Raw genomic sequence first — 15567 nt, 5'->3', positions numbered from 1 at the left:
CATCAGGTATCATTACTAAAATTCCAAAAATTTTGCAATGCTGATACAATCATGATTAACACCTTGCAAACAGTATGGCTGATTTTTTTATGAATATACAGTTGCAGGACACAGCAATGATCGAACACCATGCCAGTTTATTCAATCATGGCAGGCAGATCTAATTTCATCCAGCAGCAAGCCCTTGGCTCCAATCACAGAAGGTTTGCTCATCCCCTACATCCGAACTTTTCTCCATTTGACGGAAAAGCAATATTCACCGTTAAAAAAACCTTGATGCATTTCGCTTCATCAATTTGGTAGCATGTAATATCATACCGCACGTATCCCACCCTGGCCTGACACCTTGCAACTTGATCTGTGCTGTAGTATTTGATTCAACATCAAAAGAGCAGGAAGATGCAAGAGGACAATTTGTAAGGATATCAATAGATGAGCCTGATGCATATGCTGTCTACACAACCTACGATAAAATACAAAGCTTGAGATCACGTGAGCTTCGCAGGTTATGTCTCATGTCCCATCCGTTCAAAAAGAAACTAATTCATTCACCTCCTCTGGCTGTGCCTGCTGTGTTGAGTAAACATGTTCCATGTTTTGTGCAGAACGTGTGTTTCCCATCATCAGCCCTATCGCCTCGAGCTGACTGGTCATGCCATTGTGAGGAACTTTGGAACAGGGCATGGGATTAAAAGGGACGGCATGTCCGCCGCAGTCAGAGTTTTCAAGATTAAGTGCAACAAGTTGTACCCAGATGGAGCTCCACAATTTAGGGCAATCTTGGATCCGACCTTTTCGGTACGTAATAGCGCACCTTCCTTCCACATTTGAATCATCACATACAACTGCTTTCTGCCTTGATGAATTATCATGCTTCCGTGAGTTCTGATTGTCCTGCTATCCATGATTTCTACAGGACACAGCCCTTTGCACCAGCAGGAAAGATGCAATGAAAAGTGTGCACTGGATGTTTGCAAAAGAAAGCCACAACTACAACCTGAAGCAGTGCACAAAGGTAAATCAAAAAACAAAATGCATATAAACTCCCTACTTCTTATGCTGCCTTCTGCATCAGAATACTATGTATAATGACCTCACTGAAACTATCTCCCCTTGTCTTGATCTAGCAGTTTTCAGTAGTAGTGGAAATTGCAAAAGGATGGTGTCTTTACGATGTCGACATCATTGCCAAAACTATACGTATAATGGATCCAACACTTACAACCTCTCCCCCGGGTTCGCTTCAAGATAAGCACAAAGAGAGCAGCACAAAGATCCTGCGATCCCTCTTCAGTTGCCTTCATGAATGCTACCCAGATTGGCATTTCCCTACATCACCATGGACCTACAAGTATAGCTACAACATGCATGAAAACTGCAGTGTGTAAGTTAACCCAGCACGACTTGTAGAAAAATCAAAATTTTATAACTTTTATGCCCTATTGATCGCTACTTGCTCAATCTATAGTTCTGAAAGCGGCTTCTGCGTTCTACACTACCTCAAGGAACATGATGGTTCCAAGCTATGCATAAAACCAACGCCGGTGAGTTCTCAAATAATGTGGTAGACTAAATTTAAACATATATCCCTGCCACACACACTTGATTACCACCAACTTGTGTTTTCCCACAGGCTTTGATTGGATACATGAAGATGCAGATGGCATATGAGATTCTGCACATTGATGGCAATGGAGCACAATTCTCGTCCAACATCTATGGGGGTGTCCAGATCTAGACTCACTTGGATGGTGATCCAACACTTCGTTTAGCAGAAACAGAGCATGAAATAAGTGAATCTATCGACGCGCATCTTCTTTACTTATGGAAACCATGAAGATGTCGGTCAGTGTGACCGCACGCGTACCAACCCTTATGTAATAGTTATTATCTATCGTATTTGCGAGCCAAGTCAAGACTTTTAGACTAATTATGCTGTGGACCTAGGTGTGACTGTCGCCTATCTAATGTGTCTATGTATTATGAGACCTACGCCTACTAGTATGCACTTTCATGCTCTGAGTTATATCATCATGTTGCTTGCAAAGATTGTGTGCTTACCTGAATTTATCATTGCACCTTCCATATTTATAATCCCTTCGGGCAATACCTGTTCGCTGTAAAATTAATCAAAAAAAATAATGTAACAGCACCCAGTGGAGAAAAAAACAGTCATTGGAAACATGTATATATCTGATGAAATAACGTATGGTTTCTTTCGGAGTTGTAATCTGCAAGAAGAAAAGGTTTCCCTTCGTATTGACGCCCACACAAACAGAAACCCTGAATAAGAGTATGTTACAAAGAAGCAAACCAAATTTGCTTTCTGTCACAATCTAACACATCAAAAACTCCCCAATGAGCACAATCAGAACGTTTCCTACCCTGGTAATGAAAATCAAACGACGGGTTGATATGGCGCTCGTAACTGCAATATGATAAACCATTTTTTTATATTTGTATAGAAAGTACAATCAGGTAATTGGCAACAATAATTACACAGACAACGCATTCATCAACCAACCAAATCCAACAATATCCATCCCGTATCCCATGACCACATCAGCATCAGACAACACTCATTGCCCCGCCATTCATCTCAGAACCAGTTGGTAAAAAAAACCATGTAGCTTGTGTTTCCTTAAACATGTATGCACTTCAAACAAAAGTGTAACAGTTTGTAAACAAAATTCTATGCCCCGGTGTGTTAGAATCCCACAAGAGGAGTCAGACCTTGTGATCATCATTCAGACAGTACTGAAACACTCAAACACTCTCTCATAACTAATGTTACATCGTAAAATTATCCCATTACAATATTGAAAACCTTGTTGCAAAACTAAAGTATTCCACTGCCTGCTATATGAGATAATGAAATAAGGGCAATAAAACGCATTTCGAACCCAACATACATCATTCGCGACGCCAGTCCACATTCTGTCACACCGGTATTTTTAGACTGAAAAAAGTTTTTGGTTTTTTTAGTTAACACGGACATCAACTCCATCCCATGCCACAAAAAGCAAATGAATCCAAACAAAAATGTTGTGTGCCTCTACCCAGATATAATAACTCGCAAATTTTTTGCCTTTTTTCCTACAACTGCTGAAACCTTTAACCATTCATTTCGCTGATTCATTTGTAACATACTAGATTAAGACAATACATATATCCATCATACATTTCATGGATGTAGCGTACATGGTTCCATCATCTCCTGAATCAGCTTGACCCCCTCTAGTCTCCTTACTCGCTATAACTCTAAAAACTTGATTACCCCACATCAATTTCATCCACGTCATTCCTCGGGTTCGTCAAAAGCAACACGCAGTACATTGTCAGCCACTAAAACCCCATGCTCGTCGCGTAAACGGAAGACCTCGAATGCGACCACTTTCCGAAAACTCGCAATATTAGTCTGCATATTTGACAAATCAAGCCCATATCGAACTTCTAACGAGAAAAACGTCACAACCAAGGCATTCGCAAAATGAAACTAATAATGATCTTCACTCCATTGTAGTTCCTAATAGCATGCATCATGCAAATTCCAGACTCATCCCTGGTAGTAAACACAAGTAGCGTGATTTCCACATGATCTATGCATGAGGGCTTCTCTGCAATGATAAATAAATTCAATATCCACATTTCCCAATTACCTTGAGAAAATATCATTGGTTATCTTTGGAAACTTCCGTTTCCATTTTTCAGATGTGCAGTGCCACTTTGCAAAGTACTCATTCAAGCAGGAGAATAATGCACCGTGGATCTGTGAAACTGCTTCCTCATGCATGATATGACGCTGGGCTACACCTGCAACTTGGCAACAAAGAGGATCAAGCACATGAATTTCCTTCCTCATCATGTCCCACATGTAAGCAGCCCATCCTTGATCGAGTACAACAGGGGCAAAAAACTGCAAGTATGAAAAACAAGTCAAAATCAGGAATATTGACAAAAGCAAATCCTTGCAGCAGTCACACTATCTTACCATCCTACACGCCATGATATCATGAATCGCACATGCAAGCATGCGCTGAACAGATTTGAGGTACATGACTTTCTCCCCTGCAAGCGCGTGCGTCTGTTATGGAAAACAATTAGAATTCCACAGGAAGATATGTACTGTTGATAAACATGAAACAACAAAGTAAACATATAAGCTGAAACATGGGCTCACCGCAAAATCTGGTTCAAGAACCTCCCTCCACAACATATATCTGGATACTCCTCCAACCCCTGTATCAAGCTGATGAAACCTCCGCAACACAAGAGTAGCAACCTCATGGTCAAGAGCGTTTGATCCCACTAACTGTTGCTCAACACATACACCATTTACCCTCAAAATCCTTGGCACCGTATGCAAGAACCAAACACTGCCATAAAACCATGACTCGTGTGAGACATGCATAAAGCCCCTCCAGCTTGAACGTATTGAACTACGTAACCTAAATTTCATACAAATTTGCATCTCTGCGTCATTTAAAATTACCTGGTGAGGTCAAAATCTTTGTCACCTTCTATCCATTCATTGAACTTATTTGTCAGTGGAATCGGAGGAGGCTGCGGGAGACATCCTTGTGTCCATGGATCAGCACAGAAACTTGCGGACATTGCATACTTACGCCTTGGTAACTTTGCATCAACTGAGTTAAAAAGAACAACATTTGATTCCTCTACATCATCATTATCATAAAGGGACTTAACCATTTCAGCAATAGTCTGTGCATAAACCACGATTCTGTCCACAAACATCTTGTTCTCCGTGATTGATTGTTTCTCCATGACAGGATTATTATACACAGGAGCATCATCTTCATCCTCCCAATGTGCCACCCCTGTTCCAGAACGAATATAATAACATAGAAACTCAGCACACATAAATATTAAACCTGTGGACACACCGTGTACTTACTACATCTTTACAATCCACTGTAAAAATAACATACCTCCTTTGCTTGCACTTTGTTCCATGCAAACCCTTTTCATTCTATGTTGGTTTTCCTCATCTCTTGCATCGCTTGGCCCTGAAAAGAACACATACATGGGGACAAATGGTCATCGATTCAGATAAAATGAACAAATCAGCTGCTACTTACAAAACATAGAAAAAAAACATATAAATATAACTAGCTCCTACCTTCATCATCAGACATATCGAGTTTTCGGGCACCTTCAAACACTCGTCTCAGTGAAGTGCCATCTTCACCTATACACATACGTATCAAGGTAAGACGCCCGTTATGAACCGCAACACCAAATTGAAAAAAGACCGATTACACGTTCGTTACACCAAGCATGAATAACTAAGTTTATAGCTCATGTGATATTCGTACCATCATTGTTGATGGTGATGCACTTGGACAATCCTTTTTCCGCACAACATCTACAACGATCCTTCACGAATGCAACCATTTTCTCAGCAAAGCAAAGCATGTCATGCTGAAGTTGGTTGCGCAGCAATGTCGTGCTCAGCGTGCACTTTGCATTGTGCTGCTTCAACATTAGGCTCAACTCTTCCAGTACCTGCAACCCCAAAACATCATACTAATGCATAACTCGTGCATGCAAAAAATAAGAAGAAAAACAACACCCAAACATACAAGGTCATCTTTGCAAATTTCTCTAAGATGCTTGCTAAAATCACTTGGTCCTATTGAACGGGTGGCAGACATAGGATTAGAAAAAAAGTTTTTTGCAGCTGTGCTGTCATGTGAGCCACCCTTCAATCCGTGAATGTTTGGTGTAACAAACATCCTCGAAACTGGATGCTTTGATGAGGACTCCATTAATCTACTGTCTCTGTACACTAGGCTCGACGCAATGACCCGAATATAGCAAACCGAATCTGGAGGACGCAACTGCAAACATACAAAAAAATGAATCACATTTTCTATTGAAAATAACCCGCATGTGCATAAAAACTAACAAGCCTGGATAAGTTATAAAGGCCTTACAGCTCCTGGGACATAGGTTATCATGCCCCGCTGCGTGCACCGAGCCATGATGATCATCTGGTTAAGTTTTTTCTGTTGAAAACACTGCACACGCGGAAATACAGAGTGCTCCATGTTGAATATCCCAAGGTCAATGTTGTCCATCACGAAAATCTAATCACACCACAAACAATTTCTTCTGCATCAACAAAAGGAAAACATTTTCTAATAGTTTTCTCTGAGTATACCTTCACACATACCTGAAAGAACAAATGGCATCTAGTAAGATGAACTGTTTGTGCCTTGTTGTGATATTCACTCTGCAACTTCATCACACCTGCCATTAGATTGTCAACAGCATACTCGCACCAATTGAATTGTGATATCAGTTCTGGATTGGCCAGTGCACCCCAGAAATCAATTGTCATGTGCTCATATTTCGTTCCCGGTGACAGGACATAACCCATTACAAATATAACAAACGAAATCTGGAAACAATCCTTCTCAATCTTGCTCGACTCCTCTGATATCTCTCTACACAAAAAATCTTCCGCAGCCTTCAGATTGTGAGCAGGTGATGCATTCATCCCAATTATCTGCTTCATAAACTCAACTGCTGCTGTCTTGATTTCACCATCCCTTCCACGGACAGCCCGGTTGCCACAAGGAACTCCAAAATTTTTGTGAAAATCCTCTGGAGTAAACATAATCACCCGATCCTTGTCAATAACTATTGTGCGCGTCTTCACCTTCGCCTTCCTCATAACCCATGCACTCATTTTCAGATCTAGCTTTCCCAACAATGGAAGATTCAGCATACCTTCAAACCCAATCTCAGCCACAAGCCACCTCTTGTAGTCGTCAAACTTTTTTACAACCTCGACGACATGCTTAACTGACAGCCGTGAAGTCAGTGCAATCTGATCCTCCAAATCATCTGATAACCGCTGGACAGCATAAACTGAATCCTCGGGCCCCCCTGCCTTCCGAATGGCAAGCCATGCTGATTTTCAACCTCTTCTTCCATCCAGTACCCAAACTACAGAACAAACATCGTGGAAATCTCATCAATAAGAAACCATTCACTCCTCAGACCTAGGTGTATAGGATGACTCGCAAAAAGCATACACAAGTTTAGATCATACGTACCCGCTTTCAAACAGAATGCAGATCAGCACGCCGACAGCTTCCTCCTTCCCACCTCTAGATCCTGCTCTGCCTAGTTCTCCTCTGCTGGCTAAGATATACCTTCACGCAGCGGTGGGGATTCAATGATTGACCCCGCAGTGGAGAGTGTGCCTATATGAAGAGGTGGCTGGTTGAGAGGGGGGGGGGTGACGGGGGTTTGAATGTGGTGAGCGGGGGGCAGTGGGGAGTTGGTGAGCTACGGGCAACGACACGCTCTCACTTGACTAATGAATGCATTTTAGAAATGAAGACATGCCAGGCTCTCTCCATTTAGAATGCTGCCCCCCAACCACCACCCACCCCTGCCACGTGGGCAACATGCGAGGAATTCAGCAAGCAGGTGTTGTAAAAAACAGTAATAGACTGATCATGATTAGCTCAAAAACGAAAATTCATTAGCACTAGGCATCCAGTCACCCAAACATGCATCCAAAATCTCCACGAGCCATCACAGATTCCTTCCCCCACATACTACTCTAAAGCTAATTAGCCCATTATGTTCGCTGAGCTAGCTCATCTACTACATAACCTTAGTGTTCTTAGATTCATCTAATCAAACGCACGCATCATCGTGGAACACACTAGCAGTACAAGGATGCAGATGCAGATGTCCATATTCCCAAGAGACACCACAAGATTGATAGATGCGGCATTGAAAGTGAAGGAGATCTGACGTCGACCAACATCCCCCGCTCGGATATGAGATCCAGCAACGCCACTTGCCGCCGACGGCAGCTGCGATCCATCCGGTGCCCTGTTCTGCTGCCCCGCCGAGCCGTCCGCCGGCTGCATCTGACCACCTTGAATTGCTGGAGCTACCTCATTTTCTCCTGGATTGACTTGCACCAGCGGAGGTGCCGCCGGTCCAAGCCCAGCCAGGTGTCCCGCATATGCTTCTTGCCACCTGTAGAAATCGCATCCTCCTCTTCCCGGCTGCCATTGATAGACAAATCTAATAAGACGTGAACAACGGAGAGGATCAAGAACTCATAGAAGCAAGATCCACTTACATCGTGATTGCGGCACTTGTAGAACCTCTCACCCTCGAACTGGCCGCGCCTCGCCACGAACGTCACCACCTGCTTTCCACAGTCCGGGCAAGGAACTAAAGGCAGCGCGACCGGATCTGCAACTTGATTGACGTTCGCCATGAGCTCTGTCTATGGTTGTTCCTCTTGATTTTGGTGGAAGGAATGAGCAGATGGAGACGGGGCTGGTGGGGCGGTGGCCTAATAAATGCCCTCGCTGAGCCGCACTGCCTCTTGCCGCTCACACAACAACCGCGATGACGGCGACCGTAAACGGCAACAGCTGCCCATCTCTATCCTCGTTCCCGTACCACTGGTACATAACCCCACTTCCAGTTAGAGTACAACGACCGTCCACTTGACATCCGTTAGTGTCGTACACAATACCGCAATACCGTGCCTGTACGTATCCCGTACATGTACAACGTAGAACAATATAATAAACCGTGAGACCCGCATCCCCATACCCCGTTCGATGGCTGGCGATTCCAGGAGCGCGCGCGCTTGTCCACTCCTTGGAATTTTCGGGTGAGTGCGGCGATAGCGTGCTCGGGCGCGCGCGCTCCTGCTAGGTGGACCAATGGCGCAAGAACTCGTGGATGGGCATCAGGAGCGTACGGTGGACATAAATGTAGTGTACTGTCGATACATACGGACAGTTCGTGTAGGGCGTGCAGTAACGGAGTAACGGACGGACGTTGAAACCGTACCGCCGGTACATTTGATGGATCGCGGTACATCCGTTACCGGGGCCACAAATCCGTCAACTACACGGCGTACGCGTAGCGGTGAAAAAAGTAAATGCGCACGCGGGCCTGCCAGAAGCTGATATACCCATCTCCGGCCCGGCTGCATTATTACGAGACCCCCATCTACATCCCCGCACGCTCATTATGACTGCTCCGCGGCTACATCTGCAGAGAGCACAATCCATGGCGGCCGCCGAAGAGAACGGCAATGGGTTGGAGTTCCTAGCAGATCCTGTTGACAGGTATGTTTCCTACTTCATCTTCATTGTATCAGTATGTCTGAATCTTTCGCAAGCGCCGACAAGTGGATGCTCGGGTGTTCTCGCAGGTTCCCCTGGCCGGATCTTGAAGCCAACGATTTACCTCCGGGTGGTGAGGCAGGTACTTGTCTCACACAGTCGGCTGGTGAATCAAGCATGGGAGACATTGGCGACGGTCCAGTGTCACTGCAGTTGGCCGTTAATAACGGATGCGAAGCACTGAGCTTGTCAGCGGGCGATTCGCAGCAATCAACAGGAAAAGATGACCCTCAGGCCCCTGGTTGGACTAGAAGGTACCTCTGTTGTTCTTGATCCTGCTCAACACTGTAGATATCCCAGTAAATGCAGTGTGGAAATAGTATACCTCTGAATCAGAAAGCTGTAGTTGCAAACTGCTCGCGAGTCAGGTCTGTATTCTTCATATTTGCATACAGGTAACAATATATGGAAATATAAACATTGCTGATCGGCGTCTATGTTTTCGCCAATTGCACCGTCAGACACATTTGATATCCTTCAGCCTATCCATTACTCAACGGAAATTTGTCAACTCTGTGTTATTCACATTTGCGTACTGACAGCATGTCAAAATTCTTCAGAAAAAAAAACATCTATGGAAATAGTCATGGAAATATAGACATTGGTGGTGATCATATGTGTAAAAATTACAATTATAAAAATGTATATGTCCATCTGTAAAACTCTGCTTTGCACTGTGGACGCTTGTGAAACCATATGTCTTATACATTTTGAGTGCATTTCAGTATTACTTATTATAGGAATCTGAAAATAAACCTGCACCGGAATCTTGATTATCTACGTTTGATGTTATCCTAACGAAAAAAAGCAAAATTTGGGTTTGGCATGTATCGTCGTGCAGCCTGAAGCCAGTGTGATAAATAATGTATGAGTAGTTGAAATAGCAAAATTCAAGAATGTGCTATTGCATTGTTTTTCTGTGGACACTGCATTCTTCAGTACAAAACAGTTCCCAAAGTTACCGTCGAAAAATAAATTTCTGTTAATATTGATGCAGGATTCGTATTGGGCGAGCTCCCATTGAACGGACACCCTGTGCTGGCAGAGTTTCTGCCCTTGAAAAAACATTGAGGGGATACACAGAGAAAAGGACAGATACCGTCGTGGTACCAGCTGTTGGATACACATTTGATTCATTGGGAGAAGCATATGACTTCTACAACCTGTACTCGTGGGAGATTGGATTTGGAATAAGATATGGCAAAAGTAGGCTGAACGTTGAAAGAACCAAATGTATGCAAGAAATAGTTTGTGGATGCTCGGTGAGTTGAAAGTAAATAAGTACCCACAAATGTTGTATATGTTTTCTCTGAACAGAATATAACACAATGGATTCGTGTTTTCAGGGCAAACCAAAGAGAGCAAACACACGGACATGCCGATGTGAGTGCCCTGCAATGATACGTTTGCTACGATCAAATGACAATGGCTGGTACATAAGTGAGCACAGACCATCCCACAACCATGTGTTGACAGATAAATGTGGTGAAAAGGTGTACTGGCCTTCACATAAACATATAGATATGTACACAAGAGACATTGTCAAACAGCTTAGGGAGAACAACATCAGCATTGGAAAAGTTTACAACATAATCGGTAGTTTCTTCGGATCAATGAATAATGTGCCTTTCACCAAAAGGGCTCTCAGGGGTCTATGTGGTGAAATCAGCCGCGACCAGGCAGATGATGATGTATGGAAAACAATGGATGTATTTGCAGAATTGGGTTCAAAGGATTCTGGTTTGTACTACAGGGTACAATCAGACAGTGATAGCCGGATACGGAATATGCTGTGGTCAACTGGTGCAAGCAGAATGCAGTACCACTATTTTGGAGATGCAATAACATTTGACACAACATACCGTACAAACCTGTATGATATGCCATTTGGGCTGTTTGTTGGAGTTAACAACCATTTTCAGAGCGTTATCTTTGGTGGCGTGCTTGTTAGGGATGAGACAGCTGAAACTTTCGAGTGGGTGTTCAGTGAATTCATACGCATGATGGGCGGCAAGCATCCTCAAACCATTCTTACAGGTAATAATCTGATATCCGAAAAACATGTCTATCTGCATAACTTGAAACACATAGACATCCGCATGCATTGTTCAGAAGTAAATATACAAAATGATCCATGAAGTTATTATAATGCAGCATAATGTGGGTTACATTCAAATCATATGGTTTATAACAAAACATATTGTTGCCTCCACAGATCAATGTAGAGCTATGGAGCTTGCAATAGAGAAAGTAATGCCAGACAGTACACACCGCTGGTGCAAGTGGCACATCTTGAAGAAGGCAAAGGAAAAACTTGGCACATACTACTCCAAACGAAGCAACTTCAGAGCAGAGTTCCATAAGGTTGTTAATCACATGATAACAGAAGATGAATTTGAAAATGCATGGGCACATCTCCTTGAGAAATACAATTTGCAAAAAAACACTTACCTTTCACACATCTACAAAGTTCGCACAAAGTGGGCAAAACCATATTTCAAAGGCGTATTTTGTGCAAAAATGACAAGCACGCAACGCAGCGAGAGCGCAAACCATATGCTAAAGGGATATGTGCAAGCAGGTGTTGTAAAAAACAGTAATAGACTGATCATGATTAGCTCAAAAACGAAAATTCATTAGCACTAGGCATCCAGTCACCCAAACATGCATCCAAAATCTCCACGAGCCATCACAGATTCCTTCCCCCACATACTACTCTAAAGCTAATTAGCCCATGATGTTCGCTGAGCTAGCTCATCTACTACATAACCTTAGTGTTCTTAGATTCATCTAATCAAACGCACGCATCATCGTGGAACACACTAGCAGTACAAGGATGCAGATGCAGATGTCCATATTCCCAAGAGACACCACAAGATTGATAGATGCGGCATTGAGAGTGAAGGAGATCTGACGTCGACCAACATCCCCCGCTCGGATATGAGATCCAGCAACGCCACTTGCCGCCGACGGCAGCTGCGATCCATCCGGTGCCCTGTTCTGCTGCCCCGCCGCGCCGTCCGCCGGCTGCATCTGACCACCTTGAATTGCTGGAGCTAATTCATTTTCTCCTGGATTGACTTGCGCCAGCGGAGGTGCCGCCGGTCCAAGCCCAGCCAGGTGTCCCGCATATGCTTCTTGCCACCTGTAGAAATCGCATCCTCCTCTTCCCGGCTGCCATTGATAGACAAATCTAATAAGACGTGAACAACGGAGAGGATCAAGAACTCATAGAAGCAAGATCCACTTACATCGTGATTGCGGCACTTGTAGAACCTCTCACCCTCGAACTGGCCGCGCCTCGCCACGAACGTCACCACCTGCTTTCCACAGTCCGGGCAAGGAACTAAAGGCAGCGCGACCGGATCTGCAACTTGATTGACGTTCGCCATGAGCTCTGTCTATGGTTGTTCCTCTTGATTTTGGTGGAAGGAATGAGCAGATGGAGACGGGGCTGGTGGGGCGGTGGCCTAATAAATGCCCTCGCTGAGCCGCACTGCCTCTCGCCGCTCACACAACAACCGCGATGACGGCGACCGTAAACGGCAACAGCTGCCCATCTCTATCCTCGTTCCCGTACCACTGGTACATAACCCCACTTCCAGTTAGAGTACAACGACCGTCCACTTGACATCCGTTAGTGTCGTACACAATACCGCAATACCGTGCCTGTACGTATCCCGTACATGTACAACGTAGAACAATATAATAAACCGTGAGACCCGCATCCCCATACCCCGTTCGATGGCTGGCGATTCCAGGAGCGCGCGCACTCGTCCACTCCTTGGAATTTTCGGGTGAGCCAACTGCTAGTGCCGTTTCTACCTACACTTTTTTTTCCTTTCAAAGGGAGGCTTAAGATTTACCTCATCAATACGAAGAAGAGAACAGAGTTTGTTACAAATGTCTCTCAAATACCACGTGCGAGATTATTCTTGCACTACAATTGATCCTAGTTTCTTCGCACCCGCGGATCACCGCGGGTTCGCCTGGTCATGATGATGTTGCGCAAATGGTCCAGGACTCAAGTATGTTTAGTGAAGCCATAGCTTTTCGATGAGGTGTGCACACGCCGGTTCTCCGCTCTTGCAAAAGGCGCAAAGACCACAATTTATCCACTCTGCTCAGCCAACCTATCTGCGATTCAAATACTATCTTGGATTGCTAACCAAGCAAAGAAGTTTAACTTTGAGCGACACCATTTCTCCCCTCTTGCAAAAGGGGCAAAGACCACAATTTATCCACTCCGCTCAGCCAACCTATCCGCGATCCAAATACTATCTTGGATTGCTAACCAAGCAAAGAAGTTTAACTTTGAGCGACACCCATTCTCCCCTCTTGCAAAAGGGGCAAATACCACAATTTATCCATTGTGCTCAACCAACCTATCCGCGATCCAAATACTATCTTGGATTGCTAACCAAGCAAAGAAGTTTAACTTTGAGCGACACCCGTTCTCCCTTCTTGCAAAAGGGGCAAAAACCACAATTTATCCACTCCGCTCAGCCAACCTATCCGCGATCCAAATACTATCTTCGATTGCTAACCAAGCAAAGAAGTTTAACTTTGAGCAGACACCCAAACCTTCCAAATCATTTGAGAGAGTTAAGCCTAGGAATTGCTTACATACTCAAGTACTCAATGCTGATCGGTGGCCTGTTCCCTGCGCAAATCCTATCTACCGCTCATTGCGGCAGATTGTCAGCCCCACACACAGTGCAAGTGAGGCGAGTGATTTGGCGGGCCAACCCATTTTAGCGCAGCCTAATGCACAACTTTTACCAGTTTTTGGGAACCTTACCAGATTTCTTTTTTATGTTGTTTCTATTTAACAGGCTTTCTGGTTTTTTAATTTTCATTTTTCTACTTATTTTATATTTTCTTAATTTTTTAAAAATGTTCAGAAATTTTCCAAATTGTTTGTGTTTTTCATAAAGTGTTCGAAAATTTCAAATTTTGTACGTGTTTTCTTCAAAATAGTTTGCATTTTCAAGAACCTATAATTTTTTTAAAATTGTCACATTTTCCGAAAGAGCTAAAAAATGTTTTGAAGTTCAATAAATTCAGAAGTGCTCACATTTTGCAAAAAATATTCGTTGTAGAGTGTTTGTGTTTTTCGAAAAAATTGGGAAGTGTCCATATTTTCAAATATTGTTCAGGTTTTTTGCAAACATGTTCAGAATTCTGAACTTGTTCATGTTTTTAAATAATTGTCCGGATCTCAATTTTTGTTTCATGTTTTCAAAAAAATGTTCACTCATTCCACTGCACCGAGAGGCTCGAGTACAATTGATCCTAGTTTCTTTGCACCCGCGGATCACGCCTGGTCATGATGATGCTGCACAAATGGTCCAGGACACAAGTATGTTTAGCGAAGCCATGGCTTTTTTATGAGGTTTGCCCACGTCGGTTCTACTTCTCCACCAATTCTTGAAGGAGCCATCGGAAGGCAAGGAAGATGTGTCCATGTTCTCAAGGTCAAGCTTATCAATGTCCAAGTTACGAAAAAGGGTTTCCACCCGCTTTATATTATAAAGCAACGAGTATAGAGTACAATCAAGTCATAAAGTCGCGCTGGGGACACAGCAAGACAAGCCCCAAACAAAGCTAAAAAAGAAGCTAATCCGGCTCAGGAGGTGGTGGTGGAGGAGGAGCAAATGCCGATGCCGAAGAACGAAGACCAGCTATGATGTTGTCGATGGCGTCCCGATCTCGCCGCTTGCTAACCGGTCTCCAAAGCTATAAGAAGCCACACATTTTGTAGATCACCTCAGTCACACGGCATGGAATCACGCGTTCTATAACTAGTTTATTACGGTTACACCAAAGGATCCATGCTAGGGTGCCCAAAGCCACCCACGTTGGGGGGGGGGGGACTAGAGCTGGACAACCTAAGAACCTCCCCAAATAAGTCCAGGATGTTATCGTGGCACCAGTTGCCACCAACCACCTCCCGGAAGCAGCTCCATAAAACCGCGCTGCAGGGCACCGGAAGAATATGTGGCTGTAGTCTTCCGGTATTTCAAAGCCTAAGGGAGTATTGACATTTGAAGAAAAGATGTGTCCCGCTTTATTCTTCCCCCTTGCAGAAGGGGCAAAGATCACAGGCGGAGGAGCCGGTAGGGTGAGGTCGGCGGCCGCCCTACCTTGATTTTGTACGGTACAACTAGTATAGGTATGCGGCAGAAATCATATATTTGACCTTAGGGCGAAATCAAATCACAAAATGACCTGCTCTCGAAAAAATTTCACTCTGCTGACCCTTTCGTGTGGCGCCCGACAGCTAGGCGCCACACACCACTATGCAGCGCCTTTGCCTTAGGCGTCGCACCTCCTGCCAGCGTGGCAGTCCTGGTTGGGTTGCGGC

The 15567-nt window shown here is 44.1% G+C and overlaps 2 protein-coding genes across 2 annotated transcripts; one reads left to right on the top strand and one right to left on the bottom strand.

Moving 5' to 3' along the window:
• The first annotated feature begins 8409 nt into the window (after nucleotides 1-8409).
• LOC123110950 (protein FAR1-RELATED SEQUENCE 5-like) lies at nucleotides 8410-11840 on the top strand. The gene is made up of 6 exons (XM_044531859.1): nucleotides 8410-8487; nucleotides 9073-9143; nucleotides 9197-9454; nucleotides 10198-10462; nucleotides 10547-11237; nucleotides 11416-11840. Exons 1-6 carry the CDS (start codon nucleotides 8410-8412, stop codon nucleotides 11838-11840), a joined length of 1788 nt encoding a protein of 595 aa, XP_044387794.1.
• On the bottom strand, nucleotides 11815-12592 carry LOC123110218 (uncharacterized). The gene is made up of 2 exons (XM_044530996.1): nucleotides 12452-12592; nucleotides 11815-12374 (listed from the first exon to the last, which is right to left on the bottom strand). Exons 1-2 carry the CDS (start codon nucleotides 12590-12592, stop codon nucleotides 11991-11993), a joined length of 525 nt encoding a protein of 174 aa, XP_044386931.1. The 3' UTR covers nucleotides 11815-11990.
• Between the last annotated feature and the right edge of the window lie 2975 nt (nucleotides 12593-15567).

The sequence above is a fragment of the Triticum aestivum genome, chromosome 1A (genome assembly GCF_018294505.1).
Source record: "Triticum aestivum cultivar Chinese Spring chromosome 1A, IWGSC CS RefSeq v2.1, whole genome shotgun sequence".
Classification (NCBI taxonomy): domain Eukaryota; kingdom Viridiplantae; phylum Streptophyta; class Magnoliopsida; order Poales; family Poaceae; genus Triticum; species Triticum aestivum.
Note: the sequence above shows the minus strand (reverse complement) of the source record. Positions and strands in the feature narration are given on the sequence as shown.

Coding starts and splice junctions, on each gene's coding strand:
- LOC123110950 (XM_044531859.1), top strand. CDS start 8,410: ATGACGGCGACCGTAAACGGCAACAGCTGCCCATCTCTATCCTCGTTC. Junction 9,144..9,196: donor CTAGCAGATCCTGTTGACAG/GTATGTTTCCTA, acceptor ATCTTTCGCAAG/CGCCGACAAGTGGATGCTCG. Junction 11,238..11,415: donor TCCTCAAACCATTCTTACAG/GTAATAATCTGA, acceptor TTGCCTCCACAG/ATCAATGTAGAGCTATGGAG.
- LOC123110218 (XM_044530996.1), bottom strand. CDS start 12,592: ATGGCGAACGTCAATCAAGTTGCAGATCCGGTCGCGCTGCCTTTAGTT. Junction 12,375..12,451: donor ACAAGTGCCGCAATCACGAT/GTAAGTGGATCT, acceptor TATCAATGGCAG/CCGGGAAGAGGAGGATGCGA.